The following is a 26,978-nucleotide window of genomic DNA, read 5'->3' as shown; positions in this document are numbered from 1 at the left end:
ATCTGGCCCTTAGTAAGATCCCATGGGTTGCTTTTGCCTGCTAACATTTCAGCTGGGTTTGAAGGCTTATATAAGGTTGGGGGGAGGGGTATAAAAAAGGGCCTCAGGAGAAGCTCCCTGAGGAGCTGTCGTATTAGTTAACTGCTGGAGGAGAAGAAGGAGGATTGGATAAGATAAAGGGAGAAAATAGGCATTGGAACAACATGAGTAAAGTTGATGAGATCTGTAAGAGGTATGTTGGACAAAAAGAGGAAGGGGGCATGTGAAGAAATGCTGGAAGCCAGGCTAAAAAGAGAGGCATTAGGCCCGTATTCCACAGAGTGTCCTCTACTGTGCTGAGCTATATGGACAGTGGGAAATCATAAAGTGTGGGAATAGGCATGTTGTAACTGTCTGTTTGCCTGTCAGTCTCCTAGAAGTACCTTAAGGCATTAACTGCATTTTGTCCAGTCATCTTTCAATCTAAGTGCATATCCCATATCACTGGCATATCACAGGTTCTCAAGAAATGTCTCTTTCATTATTGAAGTACATGAAAACTCCTCAGTATTAAGCGAGGTGGTCCCCAATGTAGTATTCTCTTACAGTATGAACACTGGTCCTGTTTACAGTTTTCATAAATTTAAGAACTTCAGTCATATTTAACCTGAGCTCTTGGATTTTATGCTTGAAAAGTTCCCTTTAGAAAGAAAAACATGTCTCTCCTCATATGGAAGGTTTGAATCTCTTGGATCATTTTGGCTGACTTTTTTTGGACCTTTTCCAACTCTATTTTGTCTTTGTTAAGGCTTTTAAGAATACCTGAATTCTTTCCTAATCTGCAAGCCAGAGGCAAATTCATTTATTTCCCGTGATTTGGGTATTTTCTCTCAACAAAATGCTAAATGGAGCTTAGAGAAGTAAACTCTTATTTGTAAACCTGCCAGGGATGGTGAATGCAGGGCTTTTATTAATGATGTCTATGGACTAAACTGTCATGGGTCAAGGGCTCAGACCAGCAGCTTAGCAGCTTTGGAGATGTGAATGAAGTAAATTGGCTGGTTAAAGATGCCTAGATAATTGGACAAATTAGGACCTAGGAAGACTCCTGCACTCCAGGAAATTCTCCAAGTCTCCACTTATCCTCAAAGTGAACAAGAAGCTTCAGTTTCAAATTGAGTGCATTTTCCATCCATGGATTGGCTTGTTTTGTTCAGTTTTACTTTGAGTGTTTGAGGTTATCTTTTCGACGTAACAGCTAAACCCACGGCTTCCTTTCTCGTAAAACCAAAACAAAAAGGCTTTCTATTCAGGTGCCTTCTGTGTGTGCACATGTATAGTACATACCTGGGATCAAAGCCAGCTATATAAAGTCCTTGATTCTGTGTGGGTTCAAACACATTTCAAAGCTTCAGGATCCTGAAAGGTTTCACTCTGCTTCCTGAAGACCTGAACACTGCTCCATAAAGCCATGGCTGGCTTTGGATTCCGGAGGCATGGGGCTCAGCCGGACCTGGCTTCTAGGACCTGGCCCTGCACTGCTCTGTTTTCTCTTCTCTTTATCCCCGTCTTCTCCAAAGGTGAGTGAGGCTTTTGGAGGATGAAGGTGGAGGAGGTGTTTCTCCCACCTGTGTTTCATTTCTTTCAGCAGTCAAGGACAGTGATTTATAACCAAGCCAGAAGCCAAAGGTAAGACTCCAGTCTCCTAGCTCGGATAGCTCTGTATTCTAGGGCAGGCGGGGAACAGCTGGCAGCAGCAATAAGCAGAGATACATCTCATAGTGGAGCGCCAGGCATTGACGAGGAGCTTAATGAATATATCTGAGTTGGTTTGGGAGATGAGCAATTTCAGACATTTCTGTAAGATTGGAAGAAAATACTGTAAAGTTAAGTGACTTAAGAGAGGAAGGGTATCCGTAGCCCTTCACGTGTTTAAGTTTGGAATCAGGGTGAACTCAGGAATTTCCTTTTTGCAAAACATTGATTTAAGTGAATCATTTAAGTTTCTTTCCTACCCAATTTAAGATTTTAAGATCTTCTAATTCACTTTTATAAATGAATCGCTTGTTTAAAATTTAAGCCTTCTTTACCCGGTTCAAAGTTTTAAGGTCCTCAGTCAATTCTATAAAATAGTTGGCTAATTACTTAAAAAGAAAAGCAGTTTGAAATTGTAAAACAAACAAACAAACAAACAAACAAAAGAAATAAGGGGAGAAAGAAAGAAAAAGAAAGCCATCAGTCTGTTTGGCGTAGGACACTTAATTGCCATCTAACCTATCTGTGGACTTCAGATGCAGATTCCCCAGGTTTCAGATGAAATAAAACTCTTTAGAGGTTGATGCCAGGTTTGCTATAGGACATAAATGATGAGCATTCTCACTGAATTTCAACCTTTACCTCTCTCTAGACCATCTCCGTTAAGAAACCATGTAGTTTATATGAAATATCTTAGCTGCTCAAAAGATATTTGATGATTAAATTATTACCAGATAAGAAATATTCATATACACTTTCCTATTCTATATGTTTTGAGCATGTAAAGATTAAATACTCTTAGAAGTAATTATCTTTATTTTGTAGAAAATTTATCTCAACCTGTAACTTAGTTTCTCCCATTGAAAAATGAGTGTGACCAGATTTAGTGGTGATAACTGGGAAACTGCCTGAGGGGAGGACAGGATACTTGGGTCTTCAGGCTTAGCATCAATACAATAAAGACTATTGAGTGCTCTTATGGGCAGGTTCTAATGGAGGCTCCCAGGAGTTTATAAGCCAAAGGCAGATGTTGCAAGAGGTGTAATTAGTGCACAAAAAACTTTATTACTTTACTTGATTAAATACTGCAATGGAGTTATAACAGTGTGAAGAATGCTCAGAGGATGCTCAAAGGATCCTCTAATAGACAGGGATGATATTTGGGGAAAAGACTGTTACCTATCCAGCCAGGGCTGCTGGATTAACACTAGCAATGGCTGCTACCGTACTATTCTCTCTTCCAAGGACAGATGTTGTCCAGTGCAGGTACTTGGGAGAAAGGACTAGTGATAGAGTGATTTCTATAGAGTGATTTATACACTCTAGAAACTCAGACTGGAGTGATAGGTTGGGATTGGATCATGGAGGACATAAAAAAACACTTTGTTTTTGCAATCAATGGTATGTAAAGCATCAAAGGGTTTGAGCAGAATGAGTGACATGGTTCATCCGAGTTTTGAGTGTCACTGTGTGCTTGACTAGAGAGGGGCCAGGTTAGTTACAGGAAGGTAACTTGACACGAGGCCATCATTTTTTAGATGACACGAGCCTTTTTGAATGGAGAGCTGGCCTCCTTTGTCTTGTAAAAGCCAGAAGGAGAAAGAACAAAGGAGTATGAAGGTGTTCGAGTGAAGAAGGGAGAGTGGCGGAAGAGGTGGTGGCGGTGGCAGGGGAAGCCCACAGAAGTTAGCAGCAGGGTTGCCTCAGCCTACAGAGGAAACGACCTGGTACCCCCTGCTCTGTGGCTTCCTTCATTTATCAGCATCCCTCCCCCTGATAATAATGCCTGGGAATGTGGCAGCTGGCACAATGATCCAGGGTTCAGCCACTGTGGCTGATAGGGGTACAGGGCCAAGGAAAATGTAGGCAGAGGTTTGTGAGGTATGCATTGAGGGGTAAGGCAAGATTCTATACTTCAGCCTCTAAAATTTCCCTTACTACTCTTTTTAAATTTTATTTATTTATTTATTTATTTATTTATTTATTTATTTATTTATTTTTTTCCCCTACTACTCTTTATAGTTCCTGTAATTCTATGATAACCCTAGAATACCAGAGGTGGAAGGCACCCTGTTATCATCAAACCCTCCTTACTGTGTGTGAGGGAAAATGAAGGTTACAGGGGACGCATGACTTGCCCCCAAATCACATATTTCATGGGAGGGTCAGGCCTTCAGTTTGTCACATCAGTGTTCTTTCTGCTATAGGAAACTCTTGTCCAATAAGAAAACGCCTTTTGGAGTTTAGCTGGAAGATAGCCAAGAGATTGAGGGGACAGATGCGGGGAGAGGGAAAGGATGAGGAGTGCTTGTTGAAGGGAGAGAAGCGCTAAAGGTGAAGCTGGAGGGTACCCATCAAAGATGAACTTCTGCTAGCTGGAGATTTTGCTTGAGCCTGGTTGTGGGTGATCATGAATTTGCTGAGTTCCCTCTAATTTTCCTTTATTAGGGATGCATGTGGCTCAGCCTGCAGTGGTTCTGGCCAGCAGCCGGGGTGTTGCTAGCTTCGTGTGTGAATATGGGTCTTCAGGCAACGCAGCCGAGGTCCGGGTGACAGTGCTGCGGCAGGCTGGCAGCCAGATGACTGAAGTCTGTGCCGCGACATACACAGTGGAGGATGAGTTGGCCTTCCTGGATGATTCTACCTGCACCGGCACCTCCAGTGGAAACAAAGTGAACCTCACCATCCAAGGGTTGAGGGCCATGGACACGGGGCTCTACATCTGCAAGGTGGAGCTCATGTACCCACCACCCTACTATGTAGGCATGGGAAATGGAACCCAGATTTATGTCATCGGTGAGCAAAACCATATCACTAAGCTGACCATTTTGCTTTGCTGTCCTCTTTGCATGAATACAGTTTTGTTCCTTCAGGTGGTTCATTTTTAGGATTATGGAAATTCTTTTTAAGAATTCTTTGCCATACCACATATAGTCTGGTTAATATGGGTGTCAACCCAAACAGCATTCTGACTAAAAATAAAATGGTTTGGGGATAGTGTTTTTTCTACTAGAGGTTGGGGCCCTCATTCTGGAATGATAATCATCGTGAAGTTTATCAAGGCCTTGGGGCAATTGATAGGACATTCCTGGGGAAGTGACTCCCATTAGACAGACTTACCTGTGAACTAGCAATACTATTTAAAGGTGGACACCAAGGTTGGAAGCTCTTCTAGAACCTCTTCCTTTTCTCACCAATGGGGACGGGGAGTAGGGCCCTAAAGTTTAAAGAGTGTTTCAAGGAACTTCTGCTTTGTTTTCCGTCACAGATCCTGAACCTTGCCCAGATTCTGACTTCCTCCTCTGGATCCTTGCAGCAGTCAGTTCGGGCTTGTTTTTTTATAGCTTTCTTATCACAGCTGTTTCTTTGAGCAAAATGGTGAGTGCAGTGCTGACAACATACCACTTTGGGTGGGGATGCCTTCAGTGATAGCGACTGACCAAATGACGCTGTTGAGTTCAGTTTTCTTGAGATGAAGCAATAAATGAAGAACAGTGGTAAAGGAAGGACAGTGGTAAAGAACGCACTAGAACCCTTGGCATTGGCCTTTGAGGTTTCAGGATGACTAACATTTTAGATGAGTGTGTTTGACATTGAATGTTTGTGTGCTTCTGAACAGGGTTTCAGTTTGAGTAACCATTTGAATAACACAGGGCAGCTGTTTTGTTCTTTGTCTTCAAGACAATTGTACCTAATAACTCTGAAACATAAGATTAGGTTGGGCAAAATGCTGCTATAGAAGACCTCCTGGATGGATTTTATTCTCCCCCTTAACATCCCTCTACTTCCCCTGGAAGCCATCTCTTGGTGCTACCCTGCTTGTGCCACCATTATCAAAGCTATAGTTGTCCACACAACACCAGGCCGGGGCTTCCTGTTATCCAGTCTGCTCAAATGGGAAGTCTTGCTTTCCCCTCCAGCCCAGTTTTTATTTATTTGCAGTTGCTTGTGGAAGAGATGTAGGTATGGAGTTAGGGATCCTGTCAGGCTTTCTTTCTGATGGTCCCTTTCAACCGCCTCTGCCTATGGTTGTCTTTTTCACCACAAACTCTCCTTCCTTGCCTCTCTCCTTCTCTTCCTCCACCTCCCCTCTCCCCCAACTCAATTCCAAGATCCTCTGCTCAACTGTTCTATTGCTGTAGATTCTTCCTACATTTGCTAAAAATTGTCACAAAGAACAGTAGACTAGAATCTCAATTTACTGAGGTGATAAAAATTGGGAACTAAGGCAGACAGACAAAAAGTAATAAAGAGTATAGGAGGAGTGGAGATGAGAAATACAGCTCTAGAACAGAATAACTGAAGTTTATTATCTTATCAAGCTCTTCTCCTCACAGATAAGATGTAGTCATTTACCATCGATATTTTGGGTGTTCTTTCTAAAGCTTTCTCAAAGTCTCTTGCAGCAGTGAAAATGATTACTATTTTCCATCAATAGCACAGAGTGATTTATCTAAAGTGAATTATAAAAGCTAAATCAAGAAAATCTCCTGGGGCTTATAATTCTGTACATGTGCATTCATTTTTTTCCAACGGAGTGGGGACCAATATTTGTTGAGTCCTATTATAGCTAGAGACAGCTTCTGTATTTCTCAATAATAATTACTGCTTCTTTTTGTGTTTGGCAGCTAAAGAAAAGAAGCCCTCTTACCACAGGGGTCTATGTGAAAATGCCCCCAACTGAGCCAGAATGTGAAAAGCAATTTCAGCCTTATTTTATTCCCATCAATTGAGAGATCATTATGAAGAAGAAAGAATATTTTCCAATTTCCAGGAGCTGAGGCAATTCTAACTTTGTGCTATCCAGCTATGTGTACTTGTTTGTATATTTTGGGGGGGGTTTCATCTCTCTTTAATATAAAGCTGGATGCAGAACCCAAATGAAGTGTACTACAAATTCAAAGCAAAGGTGCAAGAAAACAGAGCCAGGATGTTTCTGTCACATCAGATCCAATTTTCGTAAAAGTATCACTTGGGAGCAATATGGGGATGCAGCATTAGGACATGCGCTCTAGGATATAGGTTAGGGAGTGGTGCGGTCCAAAGAAAGCAAAGGAGAGAGAGTCAGGGAGAGGATGATATTGTACACACTTTGTATTTACATGTGAGAAGTTTATAGCTGAAGTGACGTTTTCAAGTTAAATTTTTGTGCTATGTTATTTTTTCATAAATGTAAAATCACGTGAAGACTTTAAAAATACTCACATGGCTATATTTTAGCCAGTGATTCCAAAGGTTGTATTGTACCAATATATATTTTTTTATCTGATAGTATTATGCATGGGGGCCACATGTGCTTTTGTGTATTTGTTGATGGTTTCAATATAAACACTATATGGCAGTGTCTTCCCACCAGGGGCTCAGGGGAAGTTTTATGGAGGGATTCAGGACACTAATACGCCAGGTAAAATACAAGGTCACTTGGTAACTGGCTTGGAAACTGGATGAGGTCATAGTTGATTCTTGTAGACGTGTTGGGCTAAATTGGTGTTGACATGTGCTTTGGGCTTTTATGTTAGCTCCTTTCAAAGATTTGTAAGGGAGTCAAAACTGGTATATCTGATTTAACTCCATAGAACACCATCGTCAAGTAAACGGCTCATTCCAGGAGTCTTGGAGGTATGAACTTCAAGGAAGCTCTAGTTTCACAAGGGCCCCAATTCCTTGCTCATGGTTAATGCCATGGGCAGAAAACAGCAGCAGGTGGCAGAACAGGGTGATGAAGGTTTCCGAAAACAAACACTGTTGGTGTTTTTTTAACTCACTATTTTCTGTGAAAATGCAACAACATGTATAATATTTTTAATTAAATAAAAATCTGTGGTGGTCATTTTCCAGAGTTGTTGTTATCTTCCTTGTATTTGAATATTGTCTTTGAGGTTGCTTTTAATGGATTCATCCGGCAGTTGGTGGAGTCTCCATTATTATTAATACTGGGAACAAATTGACAAAAAGGCAAATAATGCTTCATGGGTCAGCTGCCACCAGCCATTACCTGCAAGCCATTTTTGGAAGGAACTGAACTCCTCCTCTGTCCTTTTGTTTCTTCACAACTATTTGAAATATAAAGCAGGTTTACTGCAGATAACAGCAGACCTTCAGAAGTCACAGAGCATTCTTTCTAGCACAAATTCTTCATCTCCTCTTTCTTGCCTACAGATTTCTCAGCTCAACTCCTGCAGTTGCCATGGCAACTCCTGTGTTGTCAATCACGTTCCTAGCAGCCATTTGATCTGCTTCCATGGTAAAAGGAGCTTTCCCTTACGGCTTCTCAATGGACTATTTCACACATGGGGGAGAAAAATATACCCATGGTCCTGTGTTGCTATCAGCTGACAGACCTGAGCCTGGCCCACTGAACCCTCTGTGATTCTTGGTTAACCAATGTGTGGCCTCAGTCTACTTGGTTTCCTCTCAAGTTTTCATATTCTTGACCTCTACATCCTGTTATTGTCTTGTGAAATGATTCTCAGTGTGGCCAGGGACCACCTATAACTGAATCAACTGGGTCACTTACTAAAAATGTTGATTCCAGTGCCTAACCTCAGATGCATTGAATCAGAAGCTTTGGGTTATGGGGCTCTCCCAACAAGTTTCCCAGTGCTTCTTATACTCATCAAATTTTGACAATCACTGGGTAGATAGCCCCCGCCCCTCTTGCTCACTATAGTGCACATGCACTCTCTCTCCCTTTTTTCCAGCGGGTGCTAACAAACAAATGAGACAGCACATAGTGAGCATTCCATAAAGATTTTTTAAATAAAAATGAATGTGTCTTTCAAAATACAGTAATCACAATTACCTAGAAGGAGCTCCTACTATGTTGAAGACTGTACCTCTTGCTCTCTTGGACTTTGATTAGAAGCCATGAAGAAACACACAATTTAGGAGCCCCAGTGGATAGTGTGATACTATTTCTACTTCTTTAAATATCTTTAGAGAGATAATCCTTTTCCATATTTGATGGAAAATTTAAATGACAGAGAGGGCCTTAGACAGAGGACCTCTCAGGTTTCTTTCAGACATCATTAGACAATGGACTACTTTGCATAAGGTTAATATCTCCTCTACTGCTACCTGAAATTCTACCATTAGCTATTGAGGTAAGCGTTGCCCTCTCTACTCATTATCAGTTTTGATTGTCTTGTTTTTTAAAAAGATTTTATTTATTTATTCATGAGAGAGAGAGAGAGAGAGAGAGAGAGAGAGAAGCAGGCTCTGTGCAGGGAGCCTGATGTGGGACTCGATCCTGGGACCCTGGGATCACGCCCTGGGCCAAAGGCAGGTGCTCAACTGTTGAGCCACCCAGGGATCCCCACATTATCAATTTTGAAAAAAATATAATCTTGCTTAAAAAAGTTTCCCCTGTGGCAGAAGAAAAGGGCAAGAACGACTGTGACTTGGGCTTCCACTCAAAAAGGAGAAAGCAAGTGGGGGAGTTTCTGGGTACCAAATGAAAGCCTGTTCTGATCCCCATTTTCTTATGAGGATAGATCCTTTACCTGCAGTAATCAGAGAGAATCACTGTTCCCAAATCAGAGGAGCAACTTTTTCAGGGCATGTCAAGCTTCATCATTATTGTCAATTCTGGCACCAGGGTCCTAGGGAAGCCCAAAGATCCCACTCATCTAAATAGGGCTTAGTTCACCACGGAGAGGAAGGCTGGGCACCATTACCCTTCTCTCTGGAACCACTGGTACCAGATAGGAATGTGGATGACAAAGGGAACATGGTAGAGTGACTAGTGCTGCCTGAGTCAGCCTCTACTCCTACCAGTTCCCAACACATATCTCTGCTCACCTCCCTTCTTCCAACATGGAACTCTCATTTCTGCCACTTTCTGTTTCCCTATTCCTCAGCTCCAAATATCTCCAGCCCTCATTTTCACATCCAACAAGACTCATCTCAAATTCTGCATCCAGCATCAGATCCACTGACATTTCAAGCCCACGTTGATCTCTCCCCTTCTGTTTCATAGCTATACTTGGTTTCATCCCTAATAATTTCAAATGTGCATGTCTTTTCTCTCTAGATTCAGTGGGAACTCCTCCAAAATAGGAATCATCACAGCTTTAGGCCCAGAGAAGATGCTCAAATAATGTATTGAAAAGTTGGGGAGCTAGGACGCCTGGGACTGACTGTCTTCTATGTAGAATCTGGCTGTGTTTTCTTGGTCTCAGTCTAATGTCTTGCTTATTTGATCAGCAGAACTATGTGTGGGTCAGTCTATCACTTGGCTGAAACCTTCAAGACTCTGGAATATGGACTCCAGCTGGCTACTCTACTTCACACATTTCGCTTTTATCTCAGTCCAGTCTTCCAATCTTTTTTTCTTTTATAATTTCTTTTGAGAAGGGAAAGGAGATGAATTCTCATTGTTACTCCCTTTCTCTTTTTTTTAAACCGTAGGTTGTTGCTAAAACTGACTATATTTTTACACTAAGGCTGAGCCTTCTTCCACCCTCACAGTGGATACCCAATTTACTTGAAACTGAACTTGCAAAATGTTGATGTCACTGTGCTGTAATTGGAGCCAAGCCAGTTAAGAAGTTTAAGAGTTTATAAATTTAAGTTATTGTTTTGGGAGGTCTCAAAGCAAAAGAGAAAATGGTTTTCTCTGGAAAGTTACTTCAATTGCCTCGCTTCTCTTTTGCACCTGGTTAGATATGTGACTCAGGTGCCTTGGGGGCCTTGTTTTATTTATTTATTTTTTCTTATCTTAGGTCAATTTTATCCAGTCTGACCAGCAAGATGACATACCCTGTTGAAGGAGAGAGAGGTAAGGTTTTTTTCCGTTCTCCTTTTTGTGACCTTGCCTGCAGGTTAGGATAGTAGTCTGTTGTAGGTAGGTTTGCCAAATTCAGCTTGCCACCCCCAAACAAAAAAAACCCCACAAAACCCAAAAAACAGGATGTCTTATATTTGATCTGACAACCCTATCAGCAAGAAAGTTAATACATCTAAAGTGGTGTGAATAAAACATTCTGGAGACCTCCCCAGAAGTTTCTGGGCAGGAATAGCCTGAGGGTTGCTGCTGTTTCCATTCTAACACATTTTCTAATTTTCCTGTTCCATTCCTGGGTGTGTGGGGGGCTGATACCCAGTGTTGCTGGGGGCTAATGGGTCCCACAAAAGGGACAGCCATTAATTTTCTAAATATTTTTCTTAGGAGATTTCAACCCCCTCTGGTCTATATGGTTAGAAGTCTGGCATTCAGACCCTTCTTGAAAACCTTTGCTTTCCAGGGTATACTCTAGTATAGCTATTTTTACATTTATTGTGTACAGTAATTATTTGGAGTATTTGGAAAAAATGCAGATTGAGGTGCCTCAGATCCAGAGCTTCTCATTTATAAAATTGGAAGCAAGATCTGGGGATTTAAATTCTCCAGTAAGTCTTTGGATCATATTTTTGGAAGCCCTGGTCTAACTCAGGAGCCTATCATCATAGACGATTAAGACTGGAGAAGGGATTTGGGAATTATTTTTACATTTTATAAGAAAATGAGGCTCAGAGACATTAGGTTTGATCAAGGCTGAGAATCAGGTCTCTAGATTTTCATATCAGGGCTGTGCAGTGGGTGACACTATGAAGCTTTCCACCCAGGGGCTGTCCTGCAATATCACCATTCCAGGCTACCCTAGAAAGTCTGCTTTTCTTCCCACCTCCACCCCAGCCACTTTGGGTGATCACTACCATTGTTTCTGGCCTGCTGTCAGCTGTATATCTTTTCTAGCTCTCCCTTAACTTTCCAGGACACTAGTGAGAGTTTCAGGTGATGTAGCCTGTCCTCAGCAAACCTACAGAAGAATGCTGCAGAGGAAAACAGAAAGCAAACCACTGCCAAGAGTTTGCCAGCAATACCAGCAGTATGCTGAGAAAGCTTCCAGATTCTGCGGGAAGTCATGTAACAACTCAGTGAAATGATATGTGCTCTTTTTTATCACACACAATCAGGTTGCCATAGCAACCAACAGTGTTTTAAAAACATGATATTAGTCCCACAAAAGAATATTATCTATTTGAACAAAAAGAGGAGACTCTCTCTGGGAGAAATTGTAGGAAATATGCTTCAGGAGACCATTTCAAATTTTAAAAAGCAAAACAAAATGATTTCTCGTGAACAGTATTTTTCCAAGGATGTTTCCTTTTTCTTCTTGCTTCACCTTGAAAATACTTTAGTCCATGCTGCAGTCATCCCACTTTAGCTTATTTTTTTCCAACTTGTTGAAAATGAGTCTTGCTTTCCTTCAAGTTAACTTGAAATGCAGACAAAGTTTCTAGCTTCCTAGAAACTTTTTTTTTTTCCCTCTGACACATCAAAGTTACCACTAACCATGACTGGACTTCGAAGACAGGAAGTTTGGATTTGTGAACGAAGAGCAGCATTCTTTAGTATTGCTCTCCTGTTGAGAAAGCTGCCCGTGGTGGATATGGTTCATAAGGTCCTTATTCTGAGTGAAGAGGGAAAAGAAACCAACTTTCATACTGCATAGGGGATACATCAGCTAAAGTGATTCTCACAGTGTCCCTGCAGAAGAGGTATTGCCATCATCCTCATTTTACAGATGAGAAAATTGAGGTTCATAAAGGTTTTATTATTTGCCCAAAGCCACATGCTAGTAAGTGGCAGAGTCAGGATCAGAAATGATGTTGAATTCCAAAGTCCACTTTCAAACAACCATACCTTAATTCTGGGGGTATAAAAGGAAAGGGACAGAATGGCAAGTGAGTGGGGATTGAGAGGTAGGTGAGTAAAGCATGTATCTTGGGGGCTACAAATAAGTGTTAGAATGAGTAAATACTCTTTGGACGAATGTTGTAAAAGGTTTTTGGGAGGTGATCATTATGAGATTAGCTGTAGCAGTTGAGTTGTAATCAGAGTGAGAGGAAAACAGGAAGTCGAAGACATTTAACACTGGACCTGTAGTTTCAAGCCACAGTTGTAGCAGTAGCTAATTTCCCATTCACCAGCACTGAAGTTAAGTGTAGCGACACAGCTGGCTGGTTTCAGGTATTATAGCTTCTCGCTCGGAAATGGGAGATGATGGGAACCATTCATTCATACAGCCCATGAGAAGAGTTGATCCTCATGCACCTGTAGTGTGCTCCCTGCAAATGGGGTCAATTCTGCATTCAAAACAGGCTGGTAATAGAAAGTAATGACCAGTGCAAGTCAGTAGGACCTACATAGTAGATACCTACTATGTATCTCTATGACCCTTGGAATGGGGCTAGTTTGTGAAAGAATACTAATCAGCCTGGAACAGAAGGGGAGGTTGGGGGTGGGAGTAAAGAGAAAGGAGAGTCTGAGTTGAGGTTGAGGGATGCTGGAAAATAGCAACAAGTCCCTTGAGAAAAACAACAGACAGAGGCCTAAGGATCGCCTCCACCCCAAACCAGATGGCAAATGAAGTGGGCCAATAATCTGGGGCCAAAATTATAGTGCAAGGCCCAAAGCCACAGGCCACATGGAAGATTGAGAGAAGCTCAGGTCAGAACAAGGGCACTGTCTAGCCACGATTGTGATGGAGGTGGCTACATAATTTCTACCAGAGGTCAGTGTGTGCGAAAGCCTGAGCCCCGAAACAGAAAAAGACTTTTCTTGCCAGGAGTGATATTAAGGGCAATGGTTCTACTCTGGATGGATGGTGATAGAGGCAGGTGTGTGTGGTGAGGGAGTAGGCACTGCACAGAGGTGAAAGCTTGTTATGGGAGAGCAGTGTCGGAGAGTATCACAAAGGAACTGCTAAGTGCTTTAAGCTTATACAAAGCTAAGTATCATGACTGTACTTGTGCCAATTTGAGTGTTTATAGTGTTTGTAATTTGTGCTTGAAGAGAAGGTTCAAGGAGGGCATGAGACATGTGTTCAAGATGTGAAGGGCTATTATATGAAAGAGGAATTAGATTTGCTGTATGGGCTTCCAGAACATTCAGTGCTAGTGTTCCACAAGGGCATAATGATAGAAAGGGAGATTAGCATGATTTTTCTTCCTATATGTAGACTTGGGTTCAGAGCCAGGCAAAGGACATTTTATTGGATCATATTGCGGATTAGCTCAAGGCAGGGCCACTGGATCCTCATCAACATTGGCTGGAGGGGAAGGGAAAGGATCAGGGCACTGGGTGGGGCAGGGGGTTGGGGATATAGACCTGATCGAGGGACTGTCTCCTGGCTGAGCAGACAGCTCTCCTATGGACTGCATCTGAGACTTGTGATGGGTGCAGGCTTCATTCAGGCAGGTGTCACTCCCCATGGAAGCTAACTTGGCAGGCGAGTGCCATAGCACAATGTGATATGGTAGGAAATATCCAAAGCCAGATGGTCATGGCTGTTCTGGAGGGTCAGTTCGTTCACAGTAAGATTCCTACAGCCATTTGGTAGCAGAGAGATCAAGATCCCAAGGCTGGGGGTGGAGGGCTAGGAAGGGTGTCAGGGAGAACTGGAATGCTGGGCAGGCAAACTGGGGCCAGAGTGCAGTTGAACTTCATAAATCAAGGAAGACCACATTCTTGTGGAATATTCTGCCTAGAAGAATGGCCATAGATTAGGTCTGGGATTAACCCTACACTGCTGAATGTTTTTCAGCACAGTTTCCCACGGCAATCACAGTCATGACACATGGCGCTCAAAACGTCAATGATAATCCCAGGGTTTGTAGCCTCTTCTCCCTTTTCTAAGACCCAGCTCCAATGTTCCTTCCTCTGTAAAGCCTTCCTAAACCCTGGCTTCACCATCACCATACTAGTCCTTCCCCATTAGCTCTCACCTCTCTTCAGTATCAACACTTGTGTCTTCTCCAGATTGAGCTCAGAGGGAGCAGTGGGAGAGATTCCTTCTTACATCTGTCTACCTCAACTTTATATGATTTCCACTTTTTCCAAATAACTTGCCCAGTATTTCATCACAACAAGTGGCGGAGATGGATTTGAATTCAAGTCAGTTCAAGGTGTTCCTTTCAGCACCTTGGCACTGGTTTAGGAGAACAAAGCTGCCTTTGTGAGCCTAGACAGACCTATGATCAATTTCATGGCTGCTCTGGAAGTGGAGTTCCCAGCTCCACCCTCAGAAATACATCTCTGTTGGTGTATTATATACACTGGGATCAAAGAAGTTTGGATGAATTTGACTTCTGACAATCATCCTAATACCTTTATTCAGTCACAGCTGAACTATCTCTAATTGGCTGCCTAGCCTTCAAATTTTTGCAAATCAGTTGTGTTTATGCCTAGTGAAACTGAAGAATTATTTTATAATCACACTCTCTGGAAAAAAAACTCAATGGAAATGTTTAATAAAAAAGAACGTGGTAGAAACACAATTTAAAGTCATGAGTTGGAAAACATGTGGCAAAATTTTTATCCACAGAACTCTACAATAGTCTGTGACCGTATGTGGAGATTTATAGTATTAAATTAGATAAATGCTGGTTTTTCTGTTTGCAGAACATAATAGAAACCTAATTGAAAACCACACAGCAATATCCTAAGACCAAATGTGATGTCTCTTCAAGGTCAAAATGCACGTGCAATGTAAAGAAAATCCTTTGCTTTGTCCTTGAACAAAAAGACCTCTCTGTTAATATTTGTATTAAGTACTGCATGTTTCTAAGAAAGTAAACATAATCATCCACTGTAAGTCTAACTTATATTCAAAACTGATGATAGAGACAAATGTGTAATGTACAAGGTTAGCCTAACTTTGCTTATATTCTGTTGTTTGAATGTTGTTCTGTACCTAGATTTACAAGTCTGTGTTCAGTCCCTTAAAAATACCAGTCACTGGTTTTTCCACAGAATCATGAAGATGAGTGAAGAAAAATTGCTTCATTCAAGAAAAGAGCATATCAACTTATTGTGGTCTGGAAATGAGAAGCTGGCTAAGGGTGACCTCCTGGGGTCCTGTGGAGTGAAGAACCACATCTGTACTTTGGAGTCCTGTTCCCAAGGAAATGTTTATGGAGGCCCAAAAGGCAAATTGTCAAGGGCAAGGGGAGCTGGGAGGCCCAGGTTCTGCTCTTGGCTCTGCCCCAGCAGGTTTACAGTCGCTGGAAGCCATTTCAGGGTTAGGTGCTGTTTAATAGTCACCAGGTTGCTCCAGCCCCAGCTGAACCCCTATCCCTAGAACTCATTCTTGTGCTGTTTTGTACTGATGTAATTTATGATGTAATTGTTGGTTAGCTCATGTAATTAAGTTTTCGTACATTAATATTCCTATCTCCCCAAATATATAATGAATTCTCTCAGGGATTTCTTTTACCGCATAGAGGCAGTGTGGAGCAGTGGTGAAAGTACACGCTCTGCTGCCAGGCAACTGGGCCAATCCTACTCAATACTGAATGTCCCTGTTTCCTCACTTATAGAACAAGGTTGCAGATTCAATGAGTTGGTATATATAAAGTGCTTAGAATGGTCCTGGCATAGGCTAAACACTATATTATGTAGTGATATAACTAGTACGTATGTTGCTACAGCGTGCTTTTATTATCTCTTTATGACCTTCAAAATACTTGGTGCAGTGCCTGGTACGGGACAGTTCTGTAGTTTTCCTGTTTGTTTTCTTTTATCTTTCCTTCCTTTCCCTTCAGCAAATATTTGTTAGGCAAATAAGATATATACTGGTTTAAATGGAGATGCTCATTTTAATGGCAATGTTGGGTGATTGAATTAACTATATCCATTAGTTAGTTCTTCTCCAGATCTATCCTCTATGCTCCCTGCTTTGCTATGTGGGGAGAAGCTGACATGAATGGATCACATCACCTGCATTCCTTGCTCTCTGGCTTTTAGCTAGTGGAAGGCATCAGAAGGTGATGGGGGTGACTGGGGTATTTCTTCCAGTCATCCCTGCTTTGACACAGCATCTAGGATAGAGTTGTGTCCTTCCTGGACTACAGCTCTGGTTGGGTGGCTCCTCTTTGTTTCTTGCTCTCACTGAACTCTGGTCACTATTTTTTTCCTTTTTTCTGTAAGCTCTAGGGAAAGTAAAGAATTTTTACTGTTGCTGGCTGCTGGGGATATCCGCTGTTTTCCCTTAATTCTGTCCGCAACTCTGTAAGTACTCCCTTTATTCCAGTTTCCTTAGCTGAACCATCAGAAGTGAATTTTCTTTAGTGCTAAGATCTTAACTGATACATCATATATCCTTGGAAATGTCCTTGTAGATCTCCATGGGAGTTGATCAGACTATCTCCAAGTTCCCTTTGGAGAGCTTATAGAACTAGCATTAGAATTCAGAGTAACCTTGATAAACTGCAGAGGCTTTCAGATACAAACAAGATGAATTTCAATCAAGAACAAGTGTAGAGAAGCACATTTGGGAGGAAAAATAAATGATTGAAATGTCAGGTGATAAATGCCTGGCTGTGTGTGAGTACATCAGCAAAAAGACTCAGGGATGAGTAAGCAGTACATGATGTTGCTCAAATTGAGTAAATCTGGGGGATATACACAGTGCATGATTTGTAGGAAGTGCAAGGCAATCCCCCAGAGTACCTTGTCACTGTACAAATCAGACCTGGGTGCTGTGATTTGATTTGGCTCAGTAACTTAAAAGAGAAACTTAAGAGAATAGAGACTCAAAGGCAGATTGGAGATGGAAAATGGCTTATACAAAGGTTAATTTCTTTTTTCTTCTTTCCTCCCTTTGTTAAAAGCCTGTAGGTAAAGAATTAAGGTGCAGTCCTCATTCATATGAAGGAACATCTCAAGTCCCTGTGCCCTGGATATGAACTATGTTGAACAAGTTGCAGCTTGGCTAATTTATGAGTATAACTTTAGACATAGATTGCAATGGTCAGGGATTTGTGTGTCATTAATGGGTTTGTCAGTGGTGATGGTAGGATCTTGAAACATTTTTTCACACTGCCCATTTTTTCAACTATAACAGACTGGACACTGAACAGTGACTGGCAAAGAATAGGTTTTCAATGAATATCTCTAGTGGAATGAGTACCTGACCGAATACGAAAACGGAGCTAAGCCTTTGAATGAACCTAAGGTCAGTATTAAAGAGAAACCCTCAAACATTTGGAGAGAATTGGAGGTAAGAACCTGCAACCTTCTTTTTTTTTTTTTTTAAGATTTTATTTATTTATTCATGAGAGAGAGAGAGAGAGAGAGAGAGGCAGAAACATAGGCAGAGGGAGAAGCAGGCTCTATGCAGGGAGCCCGACGTGGGACTCGATCCTCAAACTGGGATCCTGCCCTGAGCCAAAGGCAGATGCTCAACCACTGAGCCACCCAGGCGTCCCAACCTGCAACCTTCTACTCAGGAAATGATATAAGAGTAAGTTGTATTCTGGAATTCTGCATTTTTAAAGAACAAGCCTCAAGCACAAAATTGCATTAACAGATTCCTCAAGTGTCTGCAAGCAGACCTGTCTTATGGTACATGCCAGAGGAGGGGTTATGTAGAGCCGGACATGGGCAGAAACCTACATGCCTCCTTGGTGGATGACTTGGGGAGGAGTATGTCACTCACAGAGGGACAACCTAGGGCAGTGTCTAGGTGTTTCCCAAATGCTGGTTTCAAAGGAAAATATTCAGCTATTTTAGAGGACCGCTTGAATAGATTTGCTTTATATTTTGATGTTAAACTCTTTCAGTCCTTTTGGGTGGTAAAGGCCTGAATATAGTGCTTATTCCTAAAGCATGTCTTTTAAATTGCTATCTTGGTTTCATGATTGGTTCAAAAGGTGAAATTGCAAAGGTAACAGCATCTAGGGAGGAAATACTGCTAAGTAACAAAGACAACTAGCTCTGAGTCCCAGAACCCCAGCACTAATTAGCTGCCAGTTTCATACAATTCATTTAACTTCTCCAGGTGTGAATTTTCTCAATATTGCCCATTTGAAGAATACATCTGTTCTGAAAGCATTTTTATATACATTGCTGAAATGTAGTAGTGAAGGAAATGGTAGTTCCTTTGACCATCATAACTGCTCTAAGAAGTAGGTAGTGTCAGACTGGTCATGACTTATTTAGACAGGAAGGTCAAGGTTTAGGGATATTAATTAACTTAGTTTAGCAACAGAGCCATATTAGGCCTAGACCGTCTTCTGGAATGTTTTTGTTGTTCAATCTGTTTTCAGCTTTATTTTATGGTAGTATTATTCCTGTGATATATTTGCAAAAGAATGTAAATGTTAATATGTTGTCTGGTAAGGTTTAAAACAAGTAAAATGTAGTAAACACAGGTTATAATCACAGTATCTTCTTGCTAGAATGTTAATTTTTATTATTGAATGAAAGGAAAGTCATGTGATTTTTAAAGTAATGCTCTTCTTTCCCCCCTCTTCCCCACCTCTAAACCTCAGAGCTGTGCTTTCTGGAAAGAACTCAATACATAAGCTCCACAACACATTAGACTCTCAACAAATTAGACCGCACACTTGGAACAGTAAGAATGGGTTTGGTGAGGTGTGCTCATCAAGAGAGGAAAGGAGCACAATTCATTTCTGAATTGGTTATCGAATTCTTCTTGTAAGTGACACGATTGAAACTGCCAATTGGCTTTGCAACCTGCTGAGTCCATATTTCTACATCTGTGAAAGCTCAGCAAATGAGCTCTTCTCAGCAAAGCAAGAGGGTTTCACCAGCAAGAAATTTGATGAGGTGTTGCACCCTGTGGCCAACCATTTCTCAAGAGACCTCTTTCTGTTTCACCCTAATGAATTCCTTTATGATTGACAGGCAGCTTTACTCATTACTTAGATTTTCCTTCATGTTATCTCCTTAGCAAATCTGGTCACCACAATACTTTTTAAAAACACAGTCACATTACTATTATGGAATCATTCAACACTAGGGCCTGAAGTCATTCAGCTAAAGTCCCTTCTCTCATTCTGTTTTCCTATGTTGAACCTTTGTCAGGTAAACCCAACCATCCTCTTCATTTCTGTTGAAATAATCCATCAGGAAGTTCACTTAGTGCTATTCATAATCTTAGCCTCCCTACACTACAAAATGATGACTTCAATGAGAAGATGTTATACTAAAAACTATGATAACAAAGATATTAATTTCCTTTGAGCAGGAAGATTAGTCTTGTCATTTTTAGCGTTTGGAGATGAACAGAAGCATTATCCCGTATTCCATAAAGGTAAGGCATTATGCAAAGGTCTATCAATGTTTCAGTAATAAAGAATAGGAGCTCATCCACTTAGACTCAGTTTTGGGGTAGTCTTTTACTCTTTTGGTAACTACATCTTTCATAAAGATGTTCTGAGGAATAAAATGTATTTAATAGTTGTGTAGAGGGCAAAGAATATCAAGAAAAAATGTTATATGCTTAATTTTTTGGTTGTCTGGGTGTTTTCCTTCCTTCCAGACATTAAAAGTCTGTTTCAAAGACACACTTCTAATAACAGAACAGCTACAGCTACATGAATAAACACATTGTCCATCTAAGAAAACACCATTCAGACTGCTGAAAACAGAGCCAAGTTAAACAATAGGTGCATAGAACCAATAGAGTGGCATTTTGCCACTTACTGAATTACAAGAAACAGATGTGAGTTTTTTTTTTTAAAAGGGATGCATAGCTTGAACTTGGCCCATTTGTCAAGAATTAGCAAAAGGATTTCAGATTCAGGATTCAGAGAAAAGTCATGGATTCCTTTGTGTGTGCACGTGCATTTGATGATCCATCGTATGGTTTTATGGCTTTTCTCATTCAAAGATCCATGTATAATTGGAGATACTTCATGCTTTTGCTAGGCTAGGGTTGGGAAAATGAGGAATTTGTTTGGTACCACTTATTGCCACCATATTATCTATAATATTATTAACCACACATAGAATTTACTGGTCATTTTCTTACAACATAGTAGGGTGGGAGTCTGTTGGTCCTAACAAGAATTTCTAACTGGGAATTATAGCCTCCTTGCCATAAAAATCTACTGCTATCATAACCCCTGGTAGTCTGTTTAGCTTTAAGTCTCAGTATAAGAGAAGAAGGTAGAGAGAGAAGGGAAGAGATGAGCACTGGTTAGTTTTACTGAGATTTAGCCATGCATTGAGATTTCCTGGAACAGCTTCTACCAGCAAAGCTACACTTGAAAAGTCTTCAGCCACCTTCTCATTGATTATGCATCTAGTCGAAGAGCCTCAAATGGTCTCTGTCCAGCTGCAGAGTCAGCATTTTCTCCTGTTGCTGGTAGGTTGGCAGATAGGACTTTCTCAGACTGAGAATGGGGGGATGACTTCTGGGTCAATGGGGGTAAGCTTACATTCGATTGTTATACCTATGAATTTCCTGTTGACTGATAAAGAAACAGTAAGTGAAATGGTGATCATAAAGGCTGCTCTGTCCAAGAAACTTCAGGGAAAATGATGGTGAACTCATAACACTAAGAGAAGACTGACAAAGAACATGTAATTAACCTACAGGTTCTAGACCAATCATGATTATATCCATTGAAAATGGCATTTCTGGGCAGCCCCGGTGGCTCAGCAGTTTAGCGCCACCTTCAGTCCAGAGCCTGATCCTGGAGACCAGGGATCGAGTCCCATGTCAGGCTCCCTGCTTGGAGCCTGCTTCTCCCTCTGCCTGTGTCTCTGCCTCTCTCTCTCTCTGTTTCTCTCATGAATAAATAAAGGAAATCTTTAAAAAAAAAAAAAAAAGGAAAATGGCATTTCTGTAATACTGGCGAGTGATATTTTTATATTTGTGTGTGTTTAAGAAAAACTCATGAGAGTCTTCAGGGATAAAGATTTATAAATATTTAGTACTAGCTATGAACCAAAATGGTTTTAAATACTTGACATTGAATTATTTAATTTTCATATGATGAGGTAGGAACTTTTATTACCTTCACTTGTAAGATCAGAATTGGAGCAGTGGCATCACAGAGACACCTAAGATCTGTGTGATTGCGTGGGCATTAAGGGAAAAAGGACTATTTCAGAGACGGGGCAACTAATTTCAAATGACCTAACTAAGCTTGTGGAAGAGAATCTACACTAGGTAGTCTGAGGGCATTCCTATCCTTGTCCCAAAGTCAGAACCTATTTCTGATTTGTTAGATAAACTTGGATCCGTGACTTCTTTTCTTGTTGCTGTCTTTGAAATTTAGAGGCAGGAGGTTCTTGTTGGTCATTTAGCTTCTGCACAACTTTTTCTTTGCATTCTTCTAGGAGTGGAGTGGAGAGTCAAAACTGATTGCACTGCTTCATTCTTTTTGCTTTGGGTTTAATGTACACAGAAACCAGTAAAATCATCTGTGCAGGGAGCTAAATACAGCTAGGACTTAAAACTTCAGTAAGAAAGACAACCTCATTAGGATTGATACTGAACTAAGACCTAGCATCACAACCCGGCCATTTGTGATTGAGTATTAAAATCATGTCTCTTTCCTTTTTTCTTTCTTTATACTTCATGTTCCAAGCCCCATTAAAAAACATGTATTCTAAAATAAAGAAAGCAACAAAACAGAATTTGTGAGTAGTGAGTTGGTTCTTTGAGGCAGTGACTGTTAAATATTTGAAATGTGAAATCATGTCACTTTCAGATAAGAAGAGATGTAGAAGCTGTCATTTGAAAGTGGGTCTTAGCCAGGAGAAGAGAACCCTCTGCAGCAACAGACAATCCAAACGGCTGCCATTCAGAAGGTGTCTGATGCCTTTCCTAGGGTTTATCCTGAACTTCCAGTAGGGAGGTGGTTATTATTCAGCTATTGTTTAAAATACAACAATAATTGTATAAAAAAGGAGAAACTCAGGAGTACTTTTAGCACTATGAACTATAATGCAAAAAATAATGAAGACCTAGTACTCTTGAAAAGCAATTTTCAAATTCGGTTAACACCTGGGCATGCCTTGTTATAACACAGCTACCAAGGGTGAACTTCTCATTTCAAAATACAGCATCCCAGATTTCGCAGTGGTCCTAAAGTGTCAAAACTATTAATGCTTTTAGTTCCTGTAAAACCACATATATCAACTGTCTGCCTTCCAGGTCAGCTCTCTGGTGAAAATGATTGAATTCTTGCAGGCTAGATCTTTGGGATAATCTGAGGAAATGAATCTGGAAAAAGTATTATTAATGGCCTACTCTTAGATCACATTTTACTGATTTGAATGGTTTTCTTTCTTTCTGTATTCAAATTAGCACAATAAGATAAAAGAAGGGAGTTGTGTCAGTGCTTCATTAAGTATGCTGGACATTTAGACAACTAGCTAGCTAGCAAGAAATATTCATAGAATCTCCTGTATGCCATGCATCACTCTAGGTCCTTCAAGGATGTCTAATTCACAAGAAATACGTCATGAGTAATCATTGAACTCCCCAGTATTTTGGTAAATTCCTACTGGAGATGCTTGTACATGGCAATACAACACAACACCCTATGGATGTAGAGCAGCTATGAATCTTAGGGAGGGATAATGTATATTTCACTTCATTTTCTTCATTTTAGTAACTCAATTTCAGATTTTGATTTATGACTACAAGCTTCATTCTGCTAGGCTAGTGGAAAGAAATATTAACCTCAGTCCTTCCTGGGGTTTCCCCATCTCTCCCCAGGATTGTGTCACACTTTTGGATCTTGTAATGTTAAGACACTGGGGTAAGCTGTCATCAGGTTCTCCCACATCTGTCCAATTCCATTGCTTCTGTCTTCTTCACCCTTTAGGAAGAGTGGCTCCCAGCCATCCCTATGCTCAGCCTGGAGTAGGGGTATCTTGGGTGAGGCTGTCTCTGGTCCCTTTGGCCTGTGTGCACTCTATAGTCATTCCCTTTCTTTTTTTTATTTCTATAAATTTATTTTTTATTGGTGTTCAATTTGCCAACATATAGAATAACACCCAGGGCTCATCCCGTCAAGTGCCCACCCCAGTGCCCATCACCCAGTCACCCCCACCCCCCACCCACCTCCCCTTCCACCACCCCTAGTTCGTTTCCCAGAGTTAGGAGTCTCTCATGTTCTGTCTCCCTTTCTGATATTTCCCACTCATTTTTTCTCCTTTCCCCTTTATTCCCTTTCACTATTTTTTATATTCCCCAAATGAATGAGACCATATAATGTTTGTCCTTCTCCGATTGACTTACTTCACTCAGCATAATACCCTCCAGTTCCATCCATGTCGAAGCAAATGGTGGGTATTTGTCGTTTCTAATGGCTGAGGAATATTCCGTTGTATACATAGACCACATCTTCTTTATCCATTCATCTTTCGATGGACCCCGAGGCTCCTTCCACAGTTTGGCTATTGTGGACGTTCCCTTTCTTCTCTGCTGTCTTGCTGCTTTCCAGGTGGTGGCACCAGGGAGTGAAGTATTAGGTACCCACTACCACCGCCCCCCCACCCCCACCTACCTCTTTCTCCCCCTGACCCCTGGGGGAGTCTCTTAGGGTTGGGGGAAATCCTCTGTTCAGGCTCTTTTTTAAGCCTCTTTTTCCCTGAGGTCTTTTGTTAGAAAAAGGCAGAAAGACTAATGGGAGTAGTTCTGCCTTTTTCTCTGACACGTTCCAATTGTTTAGGATTGGATGGTTCCAAAAAAATAGTGGGCAATAATCAAATCGCCTGTGGGATAACTGGGAAAGTAGGATACCTTTTGGGAGGAAATGGATACAGTTAGAAAGAAGAGAGATAACATTTTTCTAAAGTCATTTCTCCTCCTACTTAGTGAAGATAGCACTGATACTCTGAGTCAGTTGTTCTAAGAAAGATGGTTGGAGATCATACAGTTTTATCATTCAATTTTCTAAAGGATGGAACGTTTATAACATTTTCCCCAAATTGTCTAATCTATATTTAGTTCTATGACAAGAATGGAACTAAACCCAAGCCTTTGGGGTCCTTGTTTTTTGTGTTCTCCAGAACATTCTTATATATCACAAAAATTAGTTTATTCTAAGGAGAAGAACAAACTGAAAAAGCACATCTTTATCAATGCCAATACAACACTATTTTTGTGGGTTTCAAGACAAAACTCTTTGCCAATATAACTAACTGTTCCTGGCAGTTTATTTCCAGGAACTGAAGATGTCATCTAAGGACTTGGATTGCACACAGTGAATCACCATTATGTTCTCAGGCTCAGAAGTCCAGGCCAGCTGCATGGCCAGATGGCTCACTGGTCCCAGTGGGCCTATCCTGTTGGCCTGAGAACTAGAAGCAGAACTGAGAGGGAGAGGGAGAAGGAGAGAGAGAGAGAGAGAGAAATTGTAGCCAGTGGCTGCTGCAGCTCCAGCTGTTGATATGATTCCAGATATGAACACAATGATGATCTGGCTGCCAAAAGAATAACACATATTCTGGCCAGAAAGAGAACTGCCAAGGATCTGATGATTTGCTTCAATAAATGTGTTGTGTCACAAGCATCCAGAAGACAAGTGAAGCTCAGTTGAATTCTTTCTTCAGTATTATTCAAAGGGATGCATTTTGTGATTTTTGTTGACTTTGTTATTCAAAGTATGGTTCATGGTCCAGCAGCATTGGTGTCACTTAGTGTTAGGAATGCAGAATGATCGGCTCCAACCCAACTGCAAACCCAGGGATGCAGATTATGCATTTTCAACAAGATCCCCTGGTGATTTACGTGCACTTTAGGATTGAGAAGCTTTGGAGGCAAATTAAGTCAGATTGTAGTACTGGGTCAATAGGATTGGGTAGCAAACTTGGCTGTGGACAGCATTGAGGGATGCAAGGAAAACCAGATTGAGAGAGGGGACCTGGTTCTAGACCCAGTTCTGCCACTTTCCTCAGTGTGATCCTGGAGAAATAACTCCCTTTCCTTAGGCATTGATTTCCTCTTCTATAAAATGGAAGAATAACATCTGACTTGTTTACTCGAGGATTATGGTAAAGATGAAATTAGATAATGCACCAAGAAAATGATCTGTAGAGTAGAATGCACTTTTCACACGCAAAAGGATGAAAATTGTTATACTTGTTCAGATATACTTAAAATGGAATTTGGGCTTTTTTGACTTTTGAAATGAGTCATAGCACGTTTAAGTCAATTATGATGAAAACATACATGACCAGCAAGAGCAGCCCGTGAATCAAGGAAACATACCCTCTGAACCATGTTCCTCAGATGAAATAGAATTCTGACTCATAAAAATGGATATAGTTAAGGTACTGTTTATGAAGTTAGCAGTGGTTCTTGGGCTCAAGCTGTTCATTACAACCACCTGGGGGATCTTTTAAAAACTATTGTTGCTTGGATTCCAACTCAGACCAATTGAATCAGAACCACCAGGGCTGGGACGCAGGCATTATATTTTAAAAGCTGTCCAGGTGATTCTAATGTGTAGCCAGAGTTCAGAACCACAGATGAAGTGCTCATTAGAACAAGTTGCTCTGTGCAATTGAACATTCTTGTCATGGCCAACTGTGGAATAAAACTAGGACAGGGAAATAGTTCTGTATTTCCTCCTCATGTCTCCAGAATCCCTCTTACAGGAATTCATTTTAAAATGTGAACTTGGAGAACTGAGAAAGAAGCCAGTGACCTCATTTTACAGCACCAGCAACTCTGAACATAAGACGTTGTTTGGGTTGTCTGCTATCATGTGATATGGCCCAGGTGGGGCATCACAGTTCTGGTTTATTAGGCTTTTATCAATGAGACCAGTCAACAGAGGGATGCTGAGAACTAAGGAATGGGCATCTGGACCAGAGGAAGCCCAGGAAAAAGGAAAATCTGGTTAGGAAAGGACTGAGGAATATGAGCCAGGAAAGAAGACTCACTTAAAGATTACCCAGCATTATTTGGGATGGCACAGTAAGTTACTTTGAAGCCAAGTAAACCTTCTGAGGCCTTGTGTCTCTGCTCTGGGTCACCAAGGACATAGACTGTTTTGCAGAGTTCTTATTTTTTTCACCCTAGGGACCTTTTCTGACTAGAGTTTTAGCTTAGCTGAGGATGTGATTGGCCTTTTTCACACCATTCCCAAGGAATGTGGTCAGAAAGCCTCCATCTTTTTAGTATAAGCCAGTTCCTTAACATGGAAGTGGTACTCCAAGAGGAGAAACCACAGCATAATGGTTGGATGGTCTCTATCACCTAAGACTCTTTGTCTTCTTTAGCATGAGACGTAGTGACATTGGCTATGTGAAGCGTCATTCCTTGTCTTACGTGTACACAAACAGATTTGCTTCAGTTTCCTTTTCCCCAGTCTTTGCCTATCCCTCCAAATACCCAATGAGTCCAAGATCTACTTGGTCATCCTTCGTCAATTAGCATTAACTTGTCTTTCTTGCAGAGGACCTCATTGCTTCACCCAACATC

At 41.1% G+C, this 26,978-nt stretch overlaps 2 protein-coding genes across 2 annotated transcripts in view; both read left to right on the top strand.

Annotated features, from left to right (window-relative positions):
• The first annotated feature begins 1,272 nt into the window (after positions 1-1,272).
• Positions 1,273-7,569, top strand: CTLA4 (cytotoxic T-lymphocyte associated protein 4). Its single transcript, XM_077885116.1, has 4 exons — positions 1,273-1,559; positions 4,183-4,530; positions 5,003-5,112; positions 6,363-7,569. Exons 1-4 carry the CDS (start codon positions 1,451-1,453, stop codon positions 6,465-6,467), a joined length of 672 nt encoding a protein of 223 aa, XP_077741242.1. The 5' UTR covers positions 1,273-1,450; the 3' UTR covers positions 6,468-7,569.
• Positions 7,570-17,553: 9,984 nt separating this feature from the next.
• ICOS (inducible T cell costimulator) overlaps positions 17,554-26,978 on the top strand; it is a 73,279-nt gene continuing 63,854 nt past the window's right edge. The window contains exon 1 of the mRNA XM_077884939.1: positions 17,554-17,735. The gene's annotated coding sequence lies outside the window, so the exon portion shown is untranslated. The remainder of the gene's footprint in view (positions 17,736-26,978) is intronic.

The sequence above is a fragment of the Canis aureus genome, chromosome 36 (genome assembly GCF_053574225.1).
Source record: "Canis aureus isolate CA01 chromosome 36, VMU_Caureus_v.1.0, whole genome shotgun sequence".
Taxonomy (NCBI): domain Eukaryota; kingdom Metazoa; phylum Chordata; class Mammalia; order Carnivora; family Canidae; genus Canis; species Canis aureus.
Note: the sequence above shows the minus strand (reverse complement) of the source record. Positions and strands in the feature narration are given on the sequence as shown.